Source organism: Jaculus jaculus, chromosome 7 (assembly GCF_020740685.1).
Source record: "Jaculus jaculus isolate mJacJac1 chromosome 7, mJacJac1.mat.Y.cur, whole genome shotgun sequence".
NCBI lineage: Eukaryota > Metazoa > Chordata > Mammalia > Rodentia > Dipodidae > Jaculus > Jaculus jaculus.
The window spans coordinates 143697409-143720417 of NC_059108.1; the positions used below are offsets into that span (position 1 = coordinate 143697409).

Here is a 23009-nt window from a genome sequence, read left to right on the forward strand (position 1 = left end):
AGAGATATTTCAGTGCTGAGCACTCCTCTGTCACTTCTTCTCAGCACCATGGTGCCTTTTCAGTTGTCCCAAGGTCACTGCCATCTGAAAAGAGAAGGTTCTCTAACCAAAAGTGAGAGTAGCATTAATATATGGGTATGAACATTAAGAGAAGTACTTAGCAGGCAGCTTGGTGAGCATAGTATATATGTTCAGCCAGACACCAGCAGGTGTTACACCCCTAGGGCTCATGACTACCTCTGTTGTAGGTTTTCAGTATCGGGGATGTATTCCCTCCCATGGAATGGGCCTCCAGTCTAATTAGAGAGCAATTGGTTTCCCCATAACAGACAGATGTGCCACTATTGCACCCATTGGCTCATTTGGCCTGGCTGGCCAAATTTAAGGCTTGCAGTGTCCACTGTTGAGTATCTTCACTGGTGATTTCTCTTTCTCCCATTGAACTGCATGCAGCATGGCTTTTTCCAGCTTTCTGTTAGCTGGTCTACATGGAGGAGGTTTTCAGCCCAGCTCCAGCAGGATTTCTCAGTGACCTTGCAGCCCAAGTACGTAGAGTCTTTAGCAATATGGTCTCACCATATATTCCTGGTGGGAGACCAAGGGCCTCCATAATGGCCTGTAATGTTTTGGGGGCATCAGCGATCTCCCTGGTCAACAACTCACTGGAAGGTATCCCATCCCTAACACTGAAAATTTTTTAGTAACAATCTATGGCTCCTGGGTGTTCCACTGTCCAAAAAAAGTAGGTTTCCATATGACTTATTTATATCCTCTTAGATTTTGATTAGCCCTTCCTCTACCTTTCCTCCTTCTTTCTTTCTTTCTTTCTTTCTTTCTTTCTTTCTTTCTTTCTTTTTTATTTTGTTGTTATTGTTTTGATTTTTTGGTTTTCTTCGAGGTAGGATCTCACTCTAGCCTAAGCTGACCTGGAACTCACTATGTATTCCCAGACTGACTGAACTCACAGCAATCCTCTTACCTCTGCCTGCCTCCCAAGTGCTGGGATTAAAGGTGTGCACCACCACCCAGGCTTAGCTTGCTTTTTTTTTTTTTTTTTGCAGTGCTAGGGAGCAAACCTAGAGCTCTCACATGCTAGGCAAATACTCCTCATGAGCTATATTCACAACTTCTTTCTTTTCTTTAAACTTTATTTATTTATTTGAAAGAAAGAGGAAGAGGTAGGCACAGAGAGAATGAGTATGGGCATGCGAGGGCTTCCTGTCACTGGAAATGAACTCCAGATACATGTGCCACTTTGGGCACCTTGGTTTATATGGGTAATAGGGAATTGAACTTGGGTCCCTAGGCTTTGCAGGCAAGCTCCTTAACTGCTGAGCCATCTCTTCGGCCCCTTAACAAAACATTTATTTATGCCCGGTGTGGTGGCACACGCCTTTAATCCCAGCACTCGGGAGGCAGAGGTAGGAGGATTGCCATGAGTTTGAGGCCACCCTGAGACTCCATAGTGAATTCCAGGTCAGCCTGGGCTAGAGTGAGACCCTACCTCGAAAAACCAATACACACACACACACACACACACACACACACACACACATGCTGGGCATGGTGGCGCATGCCTTTAATCCCAGCACCTCGGACGCAGAGGTAGAAGGGTTGCCATGAGTTTGAGGCCACCCTGAGACTACATAGTGAATTCCATGTCAGCCTGAGCTAAAGTGAGACACTACCTCGAAAAACAAAAAACAAAACAAACAATATATATATGCATATATATATGTGTATATATATATATATATATATATGTGTGTGTGTGTGTATATATATATATATATACATATATATACACATATATGACAGATAGAGAGAGAGAATGGGTACACCAGGGCCTCTAGCCACTGCAACAAACAAAGTCCAGACACATATGCTACCTTGTGCATTTGGCTTTATGTGGGTTCTAGGGAATCAAGTCTGGGTCCTAAGGCTTTGTAGGCAAGCACCATAACTGCTGAACCATCTCTCCAGCTCCTTGTTTACTTTTTTAAACTTTTTTTTTTTAAATTTATTTGAGAGAGAATGGGCCCAGGGCTTCCAGCCACTGCAAACGAACTCCAGATGTATACACCACCTGTGTAGCTGGCTTACGTGGGTCCTGGGGAATTGAACCTGGGTCCTTTGGCTGTGTAGGGAAATGCCTTAACTGCTAAGCCATCTCTCCAGCTCCCCTTGTTTGTTTGTTTGTTCGTTCATGTATTTTTTGAGACAGGGTCTAAGTAGCCCTGCCTGGCCTGGAACTCTTTGTAGATGGGGCTGGCCTCACACTTTAAGCAATTTTACTGCCTCTGTCTCCTGAGTGCTGGGATTACAGACATGAGCCATCAACCTGGCACATACAACTCTTTGCAAAGCAACAAACCACTTGTAGTAATTCAGAGACTCTGTTTCAGACATACTAAAAAACCTCCAGGAGCTAAGCTTACATTTCTCCTTCGAAGTGCTAGCTAGGCATCAAACTCAGGACCTCACACACATGCTGGGCGTGTGCTCTATCACAAACGTGTGCTTCCAGCCCCTCAGAAATTTGTACTTTTTGTTTTTTGTTTATTTTTATTTATTTGAGAGCAACAGACAGAGAAAGAAAGAGGCAGAGAGAGAATAATGGGCATGCCAGGACCTCCAACCACTGCAAAGGAACTCCAGATGCATGCACCCCCTTGTGCAGCTGGCTAACATGGATCTTGGGGAATTAAGCCTCAAACCAGGGTCCTTAGGCTTCACAGGCAAGCACTTAACTGCTAAGTCATCTCTCCAGCCCTGTACTTTTTATTTTTAAAAATATTTTTTATTTATTTTCAAGCAGAGAGAGAGAAAGAATGAGAACGGTCATGCCAGGACCTCCATCCACTGCAAGCAAACTCCAGATGCATGTGCCACTTTGTGCCTCTAGCTTTATGTGAGTAGTGGGATCTTGAACTCAGGCCATTCGGCCTCATGCTCCTTTAACTACTGAGCCATCTCTCCAGCCATTGTAAAAGAACTCCAGATGTGGGCTAAAGAGATTGCTTAGCAGTTAAGGTGCTTGCCAGCCAAAGAACCCAGGTTTGATTCCCCAGGACCCATGTAAAGCCAGATGCACAAGGTAACGAGAGTTCATTTGCAGCAGCTATAGCCCCTGGCGGGCCCATTCTCTCCCTCCCTCTCTTTCTCTTTCTCCAAATAAATAAATAAAAATAAAGTATTTTAGAACTATCCCTCCAGCCCCCAATAAAAATATTTTTAAAAATACGTAGCTTAAAGACCAGCTGACAGCTGGAAGAAGCCATTCTACATGTAGTTCAATGGGAGAAAGAGATACCACCAGTGAAGATACTCAACAGTGGATGCTGCAAGCCTTATAATTGGTCAGCCAGGTCAATGAGTGCAATAGTGGCACGTCTATCATGGTGGAAACCAACTGCCCTCCAATTGAACTGGAGGCCCACTCCAATGGAGGGAATATATTCCTGATACTGAAAACTTAAAACAGGGGTAGTCATGAGCCCTAGGGTGTAACATCTGCTGATGTCTGGAAAAATGTATATACTATGCTGATCAAACTGCCCAGTAAGCACTTCTCTTAATATCTTTACCCTTATATTAATGCTACTCTCACTTTGGGTAGAGAATCTTCTCTTTTCAGATGGCAGTGACCTTAGGATGACTCAGACGGTATCATAGTGCTGGAAAGAAGTGACTGGAGTACTGAGTAACATCTGGATCACACCCTCCAAGGCTCAGGGTCTAATGCGGAAGAGGTGGCAGAAAGAATGTAAGAGCCAAAGGAAGGCTAGGACTCCTTACAACGTGGTCCTCCAGACACAAAATGGCCTGCATATCCATGACCTCACCGTGCCTGACACTACCTACACCAGACCATCATAAGAGGAGGAAAAGATCATGACATCAAAATAAAAGAGAGCCTGATTGAGATGGGGAGGGGATATGATGGAGAATGGAACTTCAAAGGGGAAAGTGGGTCGGGGGGTGGGAGGGTATTACCACGGGATATTTTTTATAATCATGGAAAATGTTAATAAAAATTGAGAAAAAAAATAAAAATACGTAGCTTAAAAAAAAAAAAAACGTAGCTTGAGGCTGTAACTATTTTTGCATTGCTGTGGATCTGTGAAGTCAGTATGCCAGGCAAAAAAAAGTTCTGCTTGCCTGAAAAGATCACGTCGATTTCTCTAGGGGAACAGATGAAACATGTACTGTTTCCAGAATCTAAAACACTTGTCGTAGGATAGTTACATTCCCGGCTTCGTGCTGTCAAACGGGAAGCCTCGGGGCTGCGGAGCCGCTGCTCTAGCCGCCGCGCTGGCTCGGGAGACTGCGGGCACTCGTTGGTACGCCCGGGCCGCCTGCGCTTCCGGGGGCGGAGGGGCTGCGGCCGCTCTAGCCCGCCGCGTCTCGGTGGCCTCGGGGCCCCGCCCCGCCCGCTTCCCCGCGCGGGCCGCCAGCTCCCGGACTCTGCCCGAGCCGAGCCCCGAGCGTGTGGCCTCCGTCGTCCGTGGCGTCCCGGGTCATGGCGGTCCCCAGGTCCGTGCCCAGAGCGAGCGGCAGGTGAGCTGGGCGGCTCGGTGAGGACGGCCAGGTTCACGCAGGGGCACCAACCTGGGCCGAGGGGAAGGGGCTCCTGCCCCCCTGTCTCCCTGGGCCGAGGGGAAGGGACTCCTGCACCCCTGTCTCCCTGGGCCGAGGGGAAGGGGCTCCTGCACCCCTGTCTCCCTGGGCCGAGGGGAAGGGGCTCCTGCCCCCCTGTCTCCCTGGGCCGAGGGGAAGGGGCTCCTGCCCCCCTGTCTCCCTGGGCCGAAGGGAAGGGGCTCCTGCACCCCTGTCTCCCTGGGCCGAGGGGAAGGGGCTCCTGCCCCCCTGTCTCCCTGGGCCGAGGGGAAGGGGGCTCCTGCACCCCTGTCTCCCTGGCCCGAGGGGAAGGGGCTCCTGCACCCCTGTCTCCCTGGGCCGAAGGGAAGGGGCTCCTGCCCCCTTGTCTCCCTGGGCCGAGGGGAAGGGGCTCCTGCCCCCCTGTCTCCCTGGGCCGAGGGGAAGGGGCTCCTGCACCCCTGTCTCCCTGGCCCGAGGGGAAGGAGCTCCTGCACCCCTGTCTCCCTGGGCCGAGGGGAAGGGGCTCCTGCACCCCTGTCTCCCTGGCCCGAGGGGAAGGGGCTCCTGCACCCCTGTCTCCCTGGCCCGAGGGGAAGGGGCTCCTGGCCCCCTGTCTCCCTGGGCCGAGGGGAGGGGGCTCCTGTCCCCCTGTCTCCCTGGGCGGAGGGGAAGGGGCTCCTGCACCCCTGTCTCCCTGGGCCGAGGGGAAGGGGCTCCTGCACCCCTGTCTCCCTGGGCCGAGGGGAAGGGGCTCCTGTCCCCCTGCCTCCCTGGGTCGAGGGGAAGGGGCTCCTGTCTCCCTGGGCTGGGGTGAAGGGGCTCCTGTCCTGCGCCAATCCTTGGCACAGGACACTGTGCTTTGAGCCAGGTGATGACTGACAGCGACCGCTCCCCTGTGATCCTGTGCTGCGCTCAGGGGGATCTGGGGTCCTTTTCCTCCCATGTGGCCTTCTTTTCGTTCGCTTGCTTGCTTTAAAGCTTCACCTGTACAAAGTTGAGTTGATTCTTTTTAGTTCTTAGTACCACAGGGCCCCTCTTTCATTAACTTTCTTCCTTTCCTATTGCCATTCCCATTTAAGTCCTTGGATACCTACTCTATTAATTTGGCATGGTACCTTAAAATAGTGAACTTCAGGGCTGGAAAGATGGCTTAGCAGTTAAGGTACTTTTCCTGAAAAGCCAAACACCCAGATTTGATTCCCCAGGACCCACGTAAGCCAAATGCACGAGGTGAGCTCGCATCTGGAGTTTGTTTGCCCTGACGCACCCATTTTCTCTCTCACTCTCAAATAAAAATAAAATTTAAAACATCCTTTTTAAAAAAACGTGAATTTTAAATAGTTTATTTATTTATTTGAGCGAGAGAGGGAAAAAAAATGAATGAATATGTGCCCTTCAGGGTTTCCTTGCTGCCTGCAGATGCAAATGAGCTGCATACCACCTTGTGCATCTGGCTTTATGTGGGGACACTGGAGAGTGAACCCAATGCTCGGATTAAAGGCATGCACCACCACACCCGGATAAAATAGTGATTTTTTTTTTTTTTTTGAGTTAGGGTCTCACTCCAGCTCAGGCTGATCTGGAATTTATTGTATAGTCTCAGGGTGGTCTTGAACTCACAGTTATCCTCCTACCTCTGCCTTCTGAGTGCTGGGATTAAAGGCGTGAGCCACCATGCCCAGCTCAAAATAGTGATTTTTATTTTATTTTTATTTTTGTATTTATTTGAGAGCTACAGACAGAGAGAGAAAGAGGCAGATAGAGAGAGAAGAGAGAGAATGGGCATGCCAGGCCCTCCAGCCGCTGCAAACAAACTCCAGACGCATACGCCCCCGTGTGCATCTGGCTACCATGGGTCCTGGGGAATCAAGCCTCGAACCGGGGTCCTTAGGCTTCGCAGGCAAGCGCTTAACCACTAAGCCATCTCTCCAGCCCTTATCTTATTTTTATTTATTTATTTATTTTGGGTTTTTGAGGTAGGATCTTGCTGTAGCCCAGGCTGACCTGGAATTCATTATGTAGTCTCAGGGTGACCTCGAACTCACAGTGATCCTCCTAACCTCTGCCTCCTAACTAAGTGCTGGGATTAAAGGTGTGTGCCACCATGCCCATCTAAAATAGTGATTTTTAAATCGTAGAAACAGTATTCTAGGGCTGGAGGGGTTGCTTAATGGTTAAGGTATTTGCCTGCAAAACCTAAGGACACAAGTTTGATTCCCCAGTACCCACGTAAGCCAGATATACAAAGGGGAGCGTACATCTAGAGTTTGTTTGCAGTGGCTGGATGCCCTGGTGCACCCATTCTCTCTATCTGCACCCCTGTCTCTCTAAATGGATAAATAAACGAATTTAAAGAAAATAGGGCTGGGGAGATGGCTTAGTGGTTAAGGTACTTGCCTGTGAAGCCAAAGGACCCAGGTTCAATTGTTCAGGACCCACATAAGCCAGATGCACAAGATGGTGTATGCATCTGGAGTTTGTTTGCAGTGGTTGGAGGCTCTGGCACACTTGTTTCTCTCTCTCTTTCTCACTCTCAAATAATTTTTTTGTTAAAGAGATAGTATTACATGGTTTAAACAAAAATGAAAACACCTCCTGTTTGTTTGTTTTTTCCTGAATTAGTGTTTTGCTTTTTTAAAGAAAACACTAAATATTTGTGATTTTTTTTTCGAGGTATGGTCTCACTCTAGCTCAGGCTGACCTGGAATTCGCTATGTAGTCTCAGGGTGACCTCCAATCCACAGCAATCTACCAACCTCTGCCTCCCATGTGCTGGGATCAAAGGCGTGCACCCAGCTCTGAATTAGTACTTTTGAGATCATCCAGGCTGTGAGTTTTCACTTGGAAATGTTGCATGGTGCCACCGTGGATGCAGACGGGTCTCCCGGTTTCACTTGCTCATTTTCCTACTGATGGATGCCTACGTTACTTCCGGTATGATAAGCACCACAAAATGTCCTGTCGTGAATATTCAGACAATTGTCTCTTAGCAGATATTGGTGATTTTGTCTGTGATCCACCTCAGGATAGGACGCTGAGTTGCCTAACTCTGCTAGATTGTTCTCTGGAGTAGTCACCAACAGCTTGTGCTTCCCAATAGTAGTATGTAAAAGTCTCCTCCACATCTGATCTTTCTAATGTTTTATCAGTCTGGTGGGTATTAGGTCACATCCTATTGTGTTAATTTTAATACAGTGATTAGGTATGTGGACTGCCTGTTTATATTCTTTCTCCATTTTTCTGTGGCTTTCCTGAATTCCTCTCTTGCTGAAATTCCTTACATCCTCCAGATTTTAATTCCTTATAGGTTTCACTCTGTAAATGCCTTCTCTAACTATCTTTTTAGACCATAGCCTAATACTGTGTTGGATAAAAATAAGTCCATCAGTTTTCCCTTTATAATTTGTGGATTTGGAGTTTTATTTGAGAAAGGCCCTTGTATATTAAAGTGTCTTCATTAATGTATTTTTCTACATTTCCCCCTATTAATAGTGTCACTTTTTTTAAAATCCATTTTGAGAGAGAAAGAGGCAGAGAGAGAGAAAGAATGGGCATGCCAGGGCCTTCAGCCACTGCAAATGAACTCCAGATGCGTGCGCCCCCTTGTGTTCATGTGCAACACTGTGCACTTGTATCCCTGTGTGTCTGGCTTATGTGGGACTTGGGAGATTTGAACATGAGTTCTTAGGCTCTGAAGGCAAGCGCCCTTACTGCTAAGCCATTTCTCCAGCCCAATAGTGTCATTTTTTTGTACTGAGGTCTATTCCTAGCCTGCCATCTTCAGCTTTCATACGCCATTCTTTGTGCAAAGCCTGGACCCTCTTTGGGACAATGTGGGTAAGCTTGATAATTGTTCTATAAGGCTTAACCACCCTCTTGGGGCTTCTCTCCACCCCTTGCCTTCTGCAGGCCCAGGTTAGATCTGCAGTTTGTCTACCGGTTCATGAAGATACAGAAGATCTTGTTTCCTTCTTGGTCATCACGGAACGTCTTGATGTTCCTGACTCTCTTGTGTGTGGCCCTTATGGGTGAGTGAATGAGCTTGCTCTTTGGGGCGGGGGAAGAGCCCTAGTTTGAGGTGCCTTTCCTTCTTTCTGGGGTCAGTGAAGTGGGACTGAGGTGGTAGGCTCCCTCCTTTTTTTGCTGTTGTTTTTTTAGTTTTTTGCTTTGTTTTTTGAGGTAGGGTCTCGCTCTAGCCCAGGCTGACCTGGAATTCATTCAGTAGTCTCAGGGTGACTTTGAAATTATGATGATCCTCCTACCTCTGCTTCCCAAGTGCTGGGATTAAAGGCGTGCGCCACCACGCCTGGTTCTCCTTCCTTTTTTTATTTTATTTTATTTTATTTATTTGAGAGTGACAGACAGACAGAGATAGAGGCAGATAGAGAGACAGAATGAACGCGCCAGGGCCTCCAGCCACTGTAAACGAACTCAAGACGGGTGCACCCCCTTGTGCATGTGGCTAACGTGGGTCCTGGGGAATCGAGCTTCGAATCGGGGTCCTTAGGCTTCACAGGCAAGCTTTTAGCTGCTAAGCCATCTCTCCATACCCCCTTTTTATTTTATTTTAGTTTTTGAAGCAGGGTCTCACTCCAGCCCAGCTCTTGAACTTGTGATGACCCCTCCACCCAACCTCCAGAATGTTGGGATTAAAGGCATGAGCCACCATGCTCAGTGCCCTGATTTTCTCTCTGATTTCTGGCTTTTCTTCCTCCCCACAGAGCAACTGGTGATCTACCAAGTTGGCTTGATCCCCAGTCAGTACTATGGGGTCCTTGGAAACAAAGACCTGGATGGGTTTAAGGCGCTGACCTTCCTGGCTGTGGTTCTCATCGTTCTCAACTCCACAGTAAGGGCTCGCCTCTCCCCTGTGATCTTCCCTTCCCTGTTCCGCCAGAGTGGAAGACCTGGTCGGGTTTTGTCTTAAGGAAACTGGAACCGAGCTGTGTGTTTCTTCCTTTTCCTGGGAACTAGAGGGATGGTTGCCCTGGAGGCCAGAATTCTAGGCAGCTCTCTGGTCTTATTGGCCCATTTGGGGTGCATTTCTGAGGTGTTTCAGTCTCCTAGGACTAGGTTGCAGGGTTCTGGTTTAAGTCAGAACTTAGTGGAAATAGTCAGCACCCCTTCTCTTCTCAGAATTTTTTGCACTGTATTTTTTATTTTATTAATTTATTTATTTTTGTTTTTATTTGTTTTGTTTTGTTTTTGAGGTAGGGTCTCACTCTAGCCCAGGCTAACCTGGAATTCACTATATAGTCTCAGGGTGGCCTCGAACTCATGGCGATCCTCCTACCTCTGCTTCCTGAGTGCTGGGATTAAAGGCGTGCGCCACCACGGCTGGCCCCAGAGCACTTTATTTATTTATTTTTAAATATTTTATTTATTTATTTAGAAAGAATAGGCACACCAGGGCCTCCAGCCAGTGCAAACGAGCTCCAGATGCATGTGCCACCATGTGCATCTGACTTATGTGGGTCCTGGGGAATCAAGCCTGGATCCTTAGGCTTTGTAGGCAAATACCTTAACCACTAAGCCATCTTCTCCAGCGGCCCCCCCCCCCTACACCGAGCATTTTACATTTTTTTTGTTTTGTTTTGTTTTGTTTTTCGAGGTAGGGTCTCACTCTGGTACAGGCTGACCTGGAATTCACTCTGTAGTCTCAGGGTGGCCTTGAACTCGTGGCGATCCTCCTACCTCTGCCTCCCGAGTGCTGGGATTAAAGGCATGCACCACCACGCCCGGCATACCCAGTAGTTTCTTTTCACCCCACTTTTGAGTTGGCTGTAGCCTACTCGTAGTGCAAGACACCTCCATTGTCACCTCTAAATCCTCTCAACTTCCTCCTTCATGTCTCCTCTGTCCCCCGCAGCCCTTTCCCTGCACTTAAGAAATCCTTCAGTAACCTGTGCCGTCCCACTGTGCACCGTCACTGTGGGCTTGCTCTAGACCCTGAGCTGCTTGTTATTTCCATAGTGCTTAGCGCAGGGCCCCCCAGAAATGGCAGGTGAGGAGTCAGCGCTCTGCCAGGACCCAGCCTCGCGTTCTGGGTCGGGCTGGACCCGCTGTTTCCGAGGGAAGCCCCATCTCATCCTCCCGGGGCTGCTTTGGTGACCGCTTGTCAGTAAGACGCAGGTATACGGAAGCCTCTTCCATGCCTGGGAGACAGGAGGAGTAGAAGGAAGCATAACTGGAGCCGGATATGGTCTCCAGCCTCTGCGTGCTGCTCTGCTCTTGACGTAAGGCGCACACTGCAGACACGGGCTTCAGTAAGCCCTTTGGCATCTGCTGCAGAAGTAAACACATGGGTGAATGAGGAAGGGAAATCCCATGATTTGAAGCATTAAAGGGAGAAAGCGCTGAGTGGTCAAGTGGGTTGTGTGCCTAGTCAGCAGAAGCGCCTGCCAGCCGCGCACTTTGAACCGAGACTTGCAGGAAGCCATCTCTTCCTCCCCTCCCCCTCCCCTCCCCCTTGCCTGCCGAACAGCTGAAGAGCTTTGACCAGTTCACCTGCAACCTGCTGTACGTGAGCTGGAGACAGGACCTCACTGAGCACCTGCACCGCCTCTACTTCCGAGCCCGGGTGTACTACACTCTCAACGTGTTGCGAGATGACATCGACAACCCGTAGGCACTCTTGTCAGTCCTTGCTGCCCTTTGCGTGCCCTGTCTGTCTAGCTGAGCTTTGGACAGTGCTGACCATCAACAGGAGGCTGGCGTGGCTGCCCTGAGCCCTGTGGGGAGAGTGCAGGGGAGAGACTAGGGAGCTGAAAAAGCAAGAGGCTAGAAGCAGCTCTGTTTGTCCTCTGCACACCTAGAGCCGGGGAATAAGGCAGGTGAGGAAAGTGTCCTTGCTAGAAATGCAGCTCTTGGGTTCTCAGCTATGGACTGGAATGGGGACAGGGAGAAGACAGACAAAGGAAGGGAGAAGGAAGGGAGGAAGGGAGGAAGGAAGAAAGGAGAAAGAAATCACTGGTACTATATGGGATTCAGTGTGAGCATCATCGCTACATTCTGTCACCTCTCTGGCTCTTACATTCACAAAGCCCCACATTCCCATTCCACAAGGAGGACGCAGGTGGTTCCTATCTCAGAGAATGAAGTGAGTCTGAAATGACACGGTTCATGTAACGCACATGTGTCACTCCCGGTGTCTGGTATTCCGGAGGAAGTTGTTATTTCACAGGGGAGGAAGTGCCATGTCCAAGGTCATGTCTCCTTGGAAATAGGAGTCAGTGTAGCCCTGCTGGTGAGATGGACCTGCTAGGTTTCTTCTTCCTCATCCCTTCCCCACTCACCACCCCCCAGCAAACGCTTTGCTGCCAGCCTGGGGTGACCTTTCCTGTGGTCAGGCTGTTGTCTTGGAAGGTGACTGCAGCCCCTTTTCTGATGGCTCAGTCCCTGTGAGGCACTGGAATGGGCTGAAGCCCATAGAGATGAGGGAAGACACCGTGCTCTTGATCACCAGGAAGGGCAGCTCTTCTGCCCTCACATTTGCCTTTGGCTCTGGGCAGAGCTGGCTCCGGCTCCTGAGCGCTGGGTCTTCTTGGTGCCACTTTTTCTGTCGGGTAAGCTGAGGCATTTGAAGCAACTGTCCAGAATCCTCCGAGGGTGACCTGTCCAGGCCTTCCCCCCATGGGTCACTGCTGCGGGTACTGAAAGGCAAGGTCAGAAGCAGCTGTTCCCTGGCTTGCTCTGCTGCTCCCGAGCCCAGCTTGCCGCAAGCTGCTACTCCGTGTCGTTGGCTGCAGGGATCAACGGATGAGCCAGGACGTGGAGCGATTCTGCCGGCAGCTCAGCAGCATGGCCAGCAGGCTGATGGTCTCCCCCTTCACCCTCAGCTACTACACATACCAGTGTTTCCAGAGGTGCAGCCCCCCCCTCCCCGGGGCCCTCCTTCCAGGCTGGTGTTTACCCAGAGTCTTCCGGACAGAGGGCGGGTCAGGGTCCAAGAGGCTCATCTTCCTTCTTCAGCCCTGCGCTCCAGGAAGTGCTCCTAGCTATTTGATCCAGTGGGATTTCAGGGTCACAAGGATCCTAGAACTCTTGACAGCTCATGCCAGGAGCAGATGTTCTCCACATAGGTGGAGAAAGCCCATGAGAATGTTGAGATTAATGGAGCGGGGGCTACCTGTAAGGGGTCGGAGGTCAGGGCTGAGGCCTATGGGGCTGTGTAGCACCCCACATCCTCCTTTGCCCTTCCTCTCACTCTGCCTTTCAGCACAGGCTGGCTTGGACCTGTGAGCATCTTTGGCTATTTCATCCTGGGAACCGTAGTGAACAGAACTCTGATGGGGCCCATCGTAGCGAAGCTGGTGCAGCAGGAGAAACTGGAAGGAGATTTCAGGTGTGTCTCTCGCTCTAGATTAATGAATGGGTTGTTGCAGTCCAGTTCACATTGCTGGGAGAAATCACCCAACCAAGAGCAGCTTCTGGGAAAAAGGTTCATTTTGGTTTATAGGCTCAAGGGGAAGCTCCACGATGGCAGGGGAAAATGGTGGCATGAGCAGAGGGTGGACATCACCCCCTGGCCAACATAAGGTGGACCACAGCAACAGGAGGGTGTGCCAAACACTAGCAAGGGGACACTGGCTATAATACCTATAAGTCCACCCCAACAATACACTCCCTCCAGGAGGTGTTAATTCCCAAATCTCCATCAGCTGGAAACCTAGCATTCAGAACACCTAAGTTTATGGGGAACACCTGAATCAAACCACCACAGGAGTCTAGGATAAGATGACCTCAGTTCCTAGCTGTACATAATCCCAGGCAAGGTCTTTTGCCTCTCTGAGTTTCAGTTTTCTCATCCCTAAAGTGGGTGGTATGTTTGCCGTTGAGAGAACTGAGAGAATTAAGATTATACACGAGAAGCAGTGAGAAGGGTATCTGGTTGTCATGACCAGTGTCCTAATTCATAGTCCTTTTGTTGTTCCACCTCCTCTTCTTCTTTTCTGAGGTAGGTTCTCGCTGAGCTCAGAGCTGACCTGGGATTCACTATGTAGTCTCAGCGTGGCTCGAGCTCATGGCAATCCTCCTACCTCTGCCTCCCAAGTGCTGGGATTAAAGGCGTGCGCCACCACGCCTGGCCTCCTCTTCTTTTTCCTCCTACCTCCTCCTCCTTCTTTTTACTTATTTGTGAAGGAGAAAGACAGACAGACAGATAGGGTGTGCCAGGGAAAACTCCAAATGCATGCATCATTTTGTGCATCTGACTTTATGTGGGGACTGAAGACGTGAAGCCAGGCTGTCAGGCTTTGCAAGCAAGCACCTTTAACTGCTGAGCCATCTCTCTGGCCCTTCTTTCCACCTGACTGTGATCTAATCAACCTGCCTTAGGTTCATGAGGCTTGGCAGCTTATCAATCCAGCCGCTGCTCTGTGCTTCCGGGCTGTTGGGCCCAGGGAGGTGGTGCAGTGGACAGTACACTGTCCTGTCTGCACAAAGCCAGGGACAGCACAGCTCCTGCTGCCCCACCCAGGCTGTAAGAGTTTCCTGTGACTTCCAGAGAAAGGCAGCCAACGTGTTGAGGTGGAGCTGGACTTCCTCTGGATCCAAGTCTTCATCCTCTGCACACATTTCTGTTTGGTCTGCCCAGGTTCAAGCACATGCAGATTCGAGTGAATGCTGAGCCTGCTGCTTTCTACAGGTGAGTCTGGTGGAGAAAGCTCTCCTTCTGCCTCGTAGTGAAGAAGAAAAGATGGAGTCTGCAATCTTTTTACCTCCATGGAGCTTAGGCTGAGCATTGAGTTATGACCCTCTCTCTGTCCCTTTCACTGCCCTCAGGTTCAGGGACTGCTTCTGAAGCTGATGGCTTCTTTTTATTTTATTTATTTTTTTATAGAGAGAGAGAGAGAGGGAGAGAATTGGCGCCAGGTCCTCGGCCTCAGCCACTGCAATCGATCTCCAGACGCTTGTGCCACCTAGTGGGCATGTGTGACCTTGCACTTGCCTCACCTCTGTGTCTGGCTTATGATCTGGAGAGATCAAACAAACATGGGTCCTTGGGCTTCACAGGCAAGCGCCTTAACCACTAAGCCATCTCTCCAATCCCTCCCCCTTTAAAAAATTTTTTTTTGAGGTAGGGTCTCCCTGTAGCCCAGGCTGACCTAGAATTCAGTATGTAGTCTCAGGATGACCTTGAACTAACTTCAATCCACCTACCTCTTGCCTCCTCCCAAGTGCTGGGATTAAAGGTGTGTGCCACCACGCCTGGCTTAAATATATATATATATATATATATATATATACATACATATATATATATATATATATATATATATATATATATATATATATATAAAATGAACACATGCTTTGTTTTGACCAAGGTATCACCTCTGCCCTTTTCCTGCCTGAAACAGCTTTCTTGCCAGTTCCTGGTGTCCAAGGCTGATCCTTGGTCTCTATAGCATTGGGGGAATGGGAGCCTTGAAGGTCAGATCTGATTCCACGAACCCTGGGGTTTCCTGATGGCTGTGTTGTGAAATCCCTTCCCTCCAGGGCTGGGCAGGTCCTGTGCTCTGCCTTATACGAGACCTCTGTCATCAGCATTTGGCCTGATAGTCTGGTTTTGTGTTTAAGAAGCTGCATTATAAGCAGAGAGTGTCAACTCATGCCTTTAACCCCACCTGGCTGAGGTAGGAGGATCGTCATGAGTTAGAGGCCTGCCTGGGCTAGAGTGAGACCCTTCCTCAAAGGCAAGTTGATTATTACTCCTTGGAGCACCTGTTTTTGGGTAGGATCTGTGTCTTTGCTGCAGTTACAGTCACTTCCACTAGGGGCACCAGAAATGCCAGGAATCTGAGTTGGTGGTGGGTGGTGGGGAGGGCTGGCCAGTGGGGAATTTGCTTTTGGATTCTGTAGCTTGGCTCTGAAGCTCTGGGAAAGATAGATTAGTTCTTGGAGCACCAGACCGGTTCTCCTGCATTGTCTGAAAAATCTGAATTGTCCCCTCTCCTCCCTTCACCTGGACTGCTTGGAGAATTCCACCTGTGCGTGAAGCCCCAGGTCACCTCCTATGGGGGGCTGTCCCAGACTCTCTTAGTGGGCAAGTCTGTTTTGTTGCCATACTTCTAAGGACATAGTTGATGCTCTGTATTCCTGGTGAAGAATGCAGTCTGGCCACCTGCCTTCTGACCGACAGGCTCCTTGGACAGAAACGGTTTATCTCCCGCCCCCTCCATTGTGCTACGAGACCAGCATTGAACCTGGCACACAGTGACTGCTCTGTCTTGTTCGGTTAATAATAGCAATTCTTGGGGCTGGGGATGTACAGGCCCTGAGTTCTCTGCACTGCAGTCGTAACAACAGCAATAATCAGTACAGCTCTTGTTTATTGAGGGCCCCTTGTGCATCTGGTACTTTATATTCAACAACTCTAGGGCTAGCCGGACATGGTAGTGCATGCCTTCAATCCCAGCACTGGGGAGGAAGAGATAGGAGGAGCACTGTGAGTTCAAGGCCAACCTGCAGAGTTCCAGGGCAGCCTAGACTAGAGTGAGACCCTACCTCGAAAACAAAATGAACGGGGGGGGGGGGGGGAATAATAACCCTCTAGGGCTAGAGATGTTGCTCAGTTGGTAGAGTGCCTGCCTGGCATGCGTGAGTTCTTGAGCTTGAGCCCCAACACCTCTGTGTATCATGGCACAGGCTGGAGGACCAGGAGCTTGAGGCCACCCTCCATTATGACAGAGTTCTAGGTCAGCCTGAGACATATGAGATCCTGAAAACGAAGACCTCTTAAATCTTTTTCTAACCTATTATGTAGGTATTATTAGCACTAATTTACAATGAAAGCAACCAAAATATCAAAGGCTTGAGTAGCCTGTTTGTCACATGTAAGCAGAAATCAGGCAAAGCCAGGATTCAAATGGGTCTGGCCAGTTCTAGAATTCTTGTTCTTCCACAGACAAGCATGAGAAATAACAAGCACTAGAGGGATGCTAGTAGAAGATCATCGGGATGGGCTCGGGCCCTTAGGTTGGGAGTGCCCCAGCCTGGCTGAACGCCTGCAGGTTTGGTAGATATCTCGGCCTTTCCCCTCAGAGCTGGACATGTGGAGCACATGAGGACAGACCGAAGGCTGCAGAGACTCCTTCAGACCCAGAAGGAGCTGATGTCCAAGGAGCTCTGGCTGTACAGTAGGTGCAGGGACCCCTGGAAGTGGAACCCCATGGGGACTGCCTTCCCTGACCTGTTGGCCGTGCTGAAGGAATTAACCAGAGGAGCCCTCAGGAGAAGCATGGTCTTGTGGAGCACCTCCTCCCCGCCGCTCCCCCCCCCCCCCGAGTCCTGACCCCTGCAGAGCGCATGCATGGCTCCTGGGTCTCATGCAGCCTGTCTCCCACAGTTGGTATCAACACTTTTGATTATCTGGGCAGCATCCTGAGTTATGTTGTCATCGCAATCCCTATTTTCAGTGGGGTGTATGGAGACCTGAGCCCCACAGAGCTTAGCACCCTGGTCAGCAAGGTGAGAAGCCCCCTTGGTGACCCCTCATGCTATGTCCCAGCGCCAAGGACCCACACTGACTGCCCCTGTCCTATCCAGAACGCCTTCATGTGCATCTACCTCATCAACTGCTTCACTCAGCTCATCGACCTCTCCACCACACTCTCTGACGTGGCAGGTTACACGCACAGGTGAGGTCATGCCTCGACTCTGCTTCCTGGGCAGAATGGGTGCCCTTGAAAGAAGGTGAGTGGGAAAGGGAACAGAGGATCCCATTGCATTGCTAGTGGGCGTGCGGCAGGAGAGACTGTGCCCTTCCCCTGGCACCCCATCCCCTGAAGTTCTTTCTTCTTGCCCAGGATTGGAGAGCTTCAGGAGGCCCTGCTAGACCTGTCCCAGAAATCACAAGACTATGAAACCCTGGGCGAGAGTGAGTGGGACTTGGACAAGTAAGTACCAGGCTGCAGTCTGGTGTGAGAGTGAGAACACAGGAATCTCCCCGCTACGTTCACCCTGGCGCCCCCTCCCAACTGGGTAGTTAGATGCTGAATGATAGAAGTATCCGTCTTGTGCTAGGTGCGTTATGCTTGTTAATCGTTTGCTGTCACTGTAAAAAAAAAAAAAAAACAGGGCCATAGTTGGGGTAGAGTGCTTGCCTAGCTAACATTCATCACGTCCTGGGTTTGGTCCCCAGCACCATATAAACCAGCATGGTGGTCCAGACCTGTACTCACAACACTCAGAAAGTAGAGGCGGGGGCTGGCGAGATGGCTCAGCAGTTGAGGCGCTTGCTTCAAAGCCTAAAGGCCTGGGTTCAATACGCAGAGCGGCACATACATCTGGAGTTCATTTGCAGTGGCAGGAGGCCCTGGCATGCCCTTTCTATTTGTCTTTATCTCACTCTCTCTTTCTCTCTCTCTCTCTCTGCTTGTAATAAAAATAAAAGTAAGCCGGGTGTGGTGGCACATGCCTTTAATCCCAGAACTTGGAAGGCAGAGGTAGGAAGATCGCCATGAGTTCTAGGCCACCCTGAGACTATGGAGTGAATTCCAGGACAGTCTGAGCTAGAATGAGACCCTACCTCAAAAAAAAAAAAAAAAGTAAATAAATAAAATAAGTTTTAAAAATAATTTAAGTAAAAGCATTTAAAAAAGTAAAAGAAGCCAGGTGTGGTGACACATGCCTTTAATCCTAGCACTCAGGAACCAAGGTAGGAGGATCACCGTGATTTTGGGGGCCACTCTGAGACTATGTAATGAATTCCAAGTCATCCTGGGCTAGTATGAAACCCTACCTCGAAAAATAAAAATAGCTAGGCATGGTGACACACGCTGTTAATCCCAGCACTTGGGAGGCAGAGGTAGGAGGATCGCTGGGAGTTCAAGGCTACCCAGAGAATACATAATAAATTCCAGGTTCGCCTAAGCTAGACTGAGACCTTGCCTCAAAAAAAAAAAAAAAAAAAAAAGAAAAGAAAGTAGAGGCAGGAAGATCCTTGGCTACATAGTGAGGTTAAGGCCAACCTCACTATGATCCTGTTTCTAAAAAAAAAATTTTTTTTGAGGCTGGGCACAGTGGTGCCCAGTACTCAGGAGGCAGAGGTAGGAGAATTGCCATGAGTTCAAGGCCAGACTACATAGTGAACTCCAGGTCAGCCTGGGCTAGAGTGAGACCCTACCTCAAAAAAAAAGGAAACATGCCTGGTATAATGGGACTTGGGAGGCAATAGGATCAGAGGTTGCAAATCCCTATAATCCCAGCTGAAACAGAGGATATTAGCAAGTTCAAGGCCATGGGCTCCATACTGAGCACGGGGCCAGCCAGGGTTACGTAGTACAACACTGTCTCAAAGAAAACTCACCAACAGTAGCCTTGCACAAAGTCCTGCCACCCTGGGCAAGTCACTTAGCCACCTGACCTGGTTTCCTGAGCTGCCAAGTCGGTCAAACGCCTGCTGTCAGGCAGTGGTGGAGGGTGTTTCTACTAGTAGGCCACAGATGAATCGTTCCCTCCCCCCCCCCCCCAATCATGACACACTGGCCGAAACAACAGAGTATTTCTCAGTCCTGGAAGTCTAGAAGTTCAAGGTCACAGTTGGGGTTGGCAGCATTGGTTTCTTCTGAGGCCCCTTGGCTCACCTTGCTGGTCCTCACATCGTCTGTCCTTTGTGCGTGCCAACTCCACATGCCATTACCCTGTTAGGATGTCAACGTAGACAGATGTGGGGAGTGGGCAGTTAATCCCCTAAACTTCCTAGGGCAGAGGCAACGCCTCCAGGCTGAGCACTTCCCCGCACCGCTCACGTCGCTGTCCTCCCGCCTTCCTTCTCGGCCCCAGAGCCCCAGGGTGGCCGGCAGCAGAGGCCGCAGACACCGCTTTTCTGCTCGAGCGGGCCTCCATCTCGGCCCCCGCTTCCGACAAGCCCCTCATCAAGGACCTGACTCTGAAGATCTGCGAGGGGCAGAGCCTGCTTATCACAGGCAACACGGGCACCGGCAAGACCTCCTTGCTGCGGGTCCTGGGCGGCCTGTGGGCAAGCACGAAGGGTAAGAACCGGGCCCTCCCTGCCTCCAGCCTCTCTGTGGCCCCCGGTGGGTGCTGTGGTGGCAGTGAGAGGGAGAGCTGGGCAGGAGACGCAGTTGCTTCCTCTGTGGGCTCTGAAGGTTCAGTGCAGATGCTGGCTGACTTTGGGCCTCACGGGGTGCTGTTCCTGCCACAGAAGCCATTCTTCACTGACGGGACCCTTCGGGAGCAGGTCAGCTGGGTTGGGGGCCCTCTCCTCCTTTCTCATGCCACTCACTCAGAGCTGGGCTTCTAATACTGTGACAGGCTCAAGGAAGTTAGGGGCAGAAGGTAGGGTAGTAAAGTGGCCACGCCTGGGAACCCCCTGGTTCTAAGAACATTCTGAGCAGTATTTATGGATTGGACTTACACTTAGAGCAACTCCTCGGGCCTGCTGGCCAGTTTTAAAATGCCTTTGTTGAACACCAAGATTGGATTCTGGGCCCTTGCCCTCCAGAGGCTCCAAGACTCTTGCTTCCTAAACACAGCTGTGAAGCTTGCATCTCTCCCACTGACCTTCAGCCAGAAAATGTCGGTACTCTGTGCTTACATGGAGAGGGGTGTGGCTTCTCTGGGGGGCTCTCAGGGGACAGGGCTCTGCGCAGCTATGTCTCGTGGCACCCCCTCCAAGGCCAGTGTGGTGTTTGTTTTCAGGTGATATATCCCCTGAAGGAGATCTACCCGGATTCAGGTGAGCTGGGCCCCGGCTCATGCCTTCTTATACCGTTCGCCCCCATCTGCCCGACTGGCCTCCCCTTTGCCTGTGGGAAGAGGCTCCAGCCACGCTGCTGGTTTCAGGTTAGGGCTTGTCTAGCTCATTATCTTGGGGTCCATCCTGTGATCTCATCTTGTTCTGTCTTCCCTCCCTGAGGAGACACACGCTGGAGGAAAGGGGATGATTATTGATTTTCCTGACCCTCCCCCCGTCTAGTACATTCCGGGGCACCCGCCCCTGCCTCAGTGTGGGTCATGTGTTCTCGCTATCCGGAGGAGTCACATGTTGAATAAACGTCTGTTTTTCAGGTTCTACTGATGACGAGAGGATCATGAGGTTCTTAGAATTAGCAGGCCTGGTAAGTGAGGTGGGGGCGCTGGCTCAGGAGAGACAGACCCTGCTGTCTCTGGGCCCAGTGAGAGGACAAGCTGATAGTAGAGCCATTGGCTGGGTACAGGCAGTAAGGAGTATGCTGTCTGTGGGGATTTTTTTGTTTGTTTGTTTTTTGTTTTTCAAGGTAGGGTCTCACTCTGGTCCAGGCTGACCTGAAATTCACTGCGTAGTCTCAGGGTGGCCTCGAACTCACAGCGATCCTCCTACCTCTGCCTCCCGAGTGCTGGGATTAAAGGCGTGCGCCACCATGCCTAGCATCAAGAATTTTTTATGAAAACAGTAACAAAGCTGATAGAATCTGTCTGCTTTTTGTTATCACCATGCTCCAATAAGCCTAAGCACTGTAGTCAATATCAGGCACCTCAGTGTACCACTGAGGTGTCGTCTGTCTGTATCAGAAACGTTCCTGTGGTGGGGACCGAGGATGGCAGGAGACACAGATGGGCACGTTCATGGACTCTGTCATCTGGGTCTGTTACAGTCCAGCTTGGTGGCAAGGACAGAAGGTCTGGACCAGCAGGTGGATTGGAACTGGTAAGAATGGAGTTGAGCTCCTCCGTGAAGTCGGTGGGTCCCAAGAGCCCTTTCAGAGTATAGAATGGCTCAGATCTCAACAGTCAGCTGTTTAGTCCATGGGCGCCAGGTCTGTACCCTTAGGCAGAGCTTGGGCCTCGCACAGTGTGGGCATCAGGCGGTGGCTGAGAGCCGGGGCTCCGTCCGGAGCCACCTCTGCAGACCCGTTCTTGGCAAAAGCCAAGCCCTTGCTGTCACCTCCTTCCAGGACTCCCCTCTTCTTCCTTCTCCCAGGTACGACGTTCTGTCCCCAGGGGAGATGCAAAGGTTATCCTTCGCCCGCCTCTTCTACTTGCAGCCCAAGTATGCAGGTGAGCTTCGTGCTGCAGGGGCCCGTGGCGGGCGCTGCATGCCCTCGCAGGCATAGCTGCACGTGTTCACGCGGGTCTAAGCGTGCTGGTGCGTGGCTGCACAGCTGTGTGCCCACTGCCTGTGAGGAGCGGCGCTTGGCACCTCCGCATAGCCCCGGGAACGTAAATACCCTTTGTTAAACTTCCTGCATGACCCTGAAGTGGGGAACCAGCCTCAGCGTGGAGAGGCTGTGAGTGTAGCTCTGTGGGCCCTGCCATCAAACGAGTGAGCACCCACATGTGGGGAGTTTTCCAAAGACTGGGTCTTAGGGGCCCGGGAGTGGTGAGTTGCAGTCTTGGAGCTGACGGACTTGGGCCAGGCTCACAGGGTCATTGGGTGTGGCTCCCCTAGACCAGCTTCTCCCTGGGTGAGTGTGGATTGCAGGAGCAGCGAGAGGGGCAGGGGCAGGTCTGATCCCTTCGTGTCATGGGTGCCTTCAGTGCTTGACGAAGCCACCAGCGCCCTGACAGAGGAGGCAGAGAGTGAGCTGTACCGCCTTGGCCAGCAGCTGGGCATGACGTTCATCAGTGTGGGACACCGGGCCAACCTCGAGAAGGTACCCACACTCACAAGCATGGCCTGAGGGAGGGGGCCTGGTGGCCTTCAAGATGAGGCACCCCTTGGTAGAAGGAACAGAGCCCCTCTGTTCAGCAGCTGTCTGATCTCAGTTTGGTGACGGGTTTCTTGTAGTTTCACTCCTGGCTTCTGAAACTCTGTGGAGGAGGAAGGTGGGAGCTGACTAGAACCAAAATGGAATGAAGCCAGGTGCACAGAAGGCCCTCAGGACAGCCAAGCCGCCAGCAGGAAGGAGCCCAGGTTCACCCAGGGCCTGGGCAAGGACCCCGGCGGCAGTGGGCCCCATCTCTCCTGCACTGCTGCCGTGGCTCCACGTGCTGTGAGAGCGCTGACTCTTCTGAACTATGATGGAATTTGCTTCAGAATAAAGGGTGTGAACCATAAGAAATGAAGAGTCAGGGTAGAAGGGCATTGGTGCCAAGAGAGCCTATTACATTTTGTAGCAATAGACTTTTAACTTTAATTAACTGACCATTTGAATTACATACATATATATATATATATATATATATATTTTTTTTTTTTTGTTTGTTTGTTTTCTGAGGTAGGGTCTCACTCTGGCCGAGGCTGACCTAGAATTCACTATGTGGTCTCAGGGTGGCCTCGAACTCTTGGCGATCCTCCTACCTCTGCCTCCCAAGTGCTGGGATTAAAGGCATGTGCCACCACGCCCGGCCGAATTTTATAACATTTTTAAAAGAATGTTTAAAACATTAAAGACAGGTTTTTGCAGCTTTGGCTCTTTCTGTACTTACTGTCAAATGATCTTTTGGATTGAATCCCTGAC

General features: G+C 50.5%; 1 protein-coding gene across 7 annotated transcripts; it reads left to right on the forward strand.

Moving 5' to 3' along the window:
- Positions 1-4436: 4436 nt before the first annotated feature.
- Abcd4 (ATP binding cassette subfamily D member 4) lies at positions 4437-22697 on the forward strand. 7 transcript variants are annotated; one of them, XM_045155153.1, is made up of 19 exons: positions 4437-4536; positions 8512-8630; positions 9324-9451; positions 11087-11226; positions 12351-12467; positions 12821-12946; positions 14198-14248; positions 16648-16742; positions 16952-17073; positions 17152-17243; positions 17412-17501; positions 19390-19598; positions 19716-19807; positions 20269-20305; positions 20638-20687; positions 21204-21256; positions 21530-21606; positions 22087-22202; positions 22337-22697. In XM_045155153.1, the coding sequence occupies exons 1-19, from the start codon at positions 4523-4525 to the stop codon at positions 22403-22405; spliced, it is 1797 nt and encodes a 598-aa protein (XP_045011088.1). In that variant the 5' UTR covers positions 4437-4522; the 3' UTR covers positions 22406-22697. The 7 variants fall into 7 exon arrangements, 6 of the variants coding, with proteins under 6 accessions (XP_045011088.1, XP_004649471.3, XP_045011087.1 ...); XM_004649414.3 differs by having other exon boundaries at positions 4464-4560; XR_006638163.1 differs by lacking the exon at positions 4437-4536 and adding an exon at positions 7426-7536 and having other exon boundaries at positions 21121-21256.
- The last annotated feature ends 312 nt before the right edge of the window (positions 22698-23009 follow it).

Coding starts and splice junctions, on each gene's coding strand:
- Abcd4 (XM_045155152.1), top strand. CDS start 7,457: ATGGTGCCACCGTGGATGCAGACGGGTCTCCCGGTTTCACTTGCTCAT. Junction 16,743..16,951: donor CAAGGAGCTCTGGCTGTACA/GTAGGTGCAGGG, acceptor TGTCTCCCACAG/TTGGTATCAACACTTTTGAT. Junction 19,599..19,715: donor CCTGTGGGCAAGCACGAAGG/GTAAGAACCGGG, acceptor TGGGCTCTGAAG/GTTCAGTGCAGATGCTGGCT.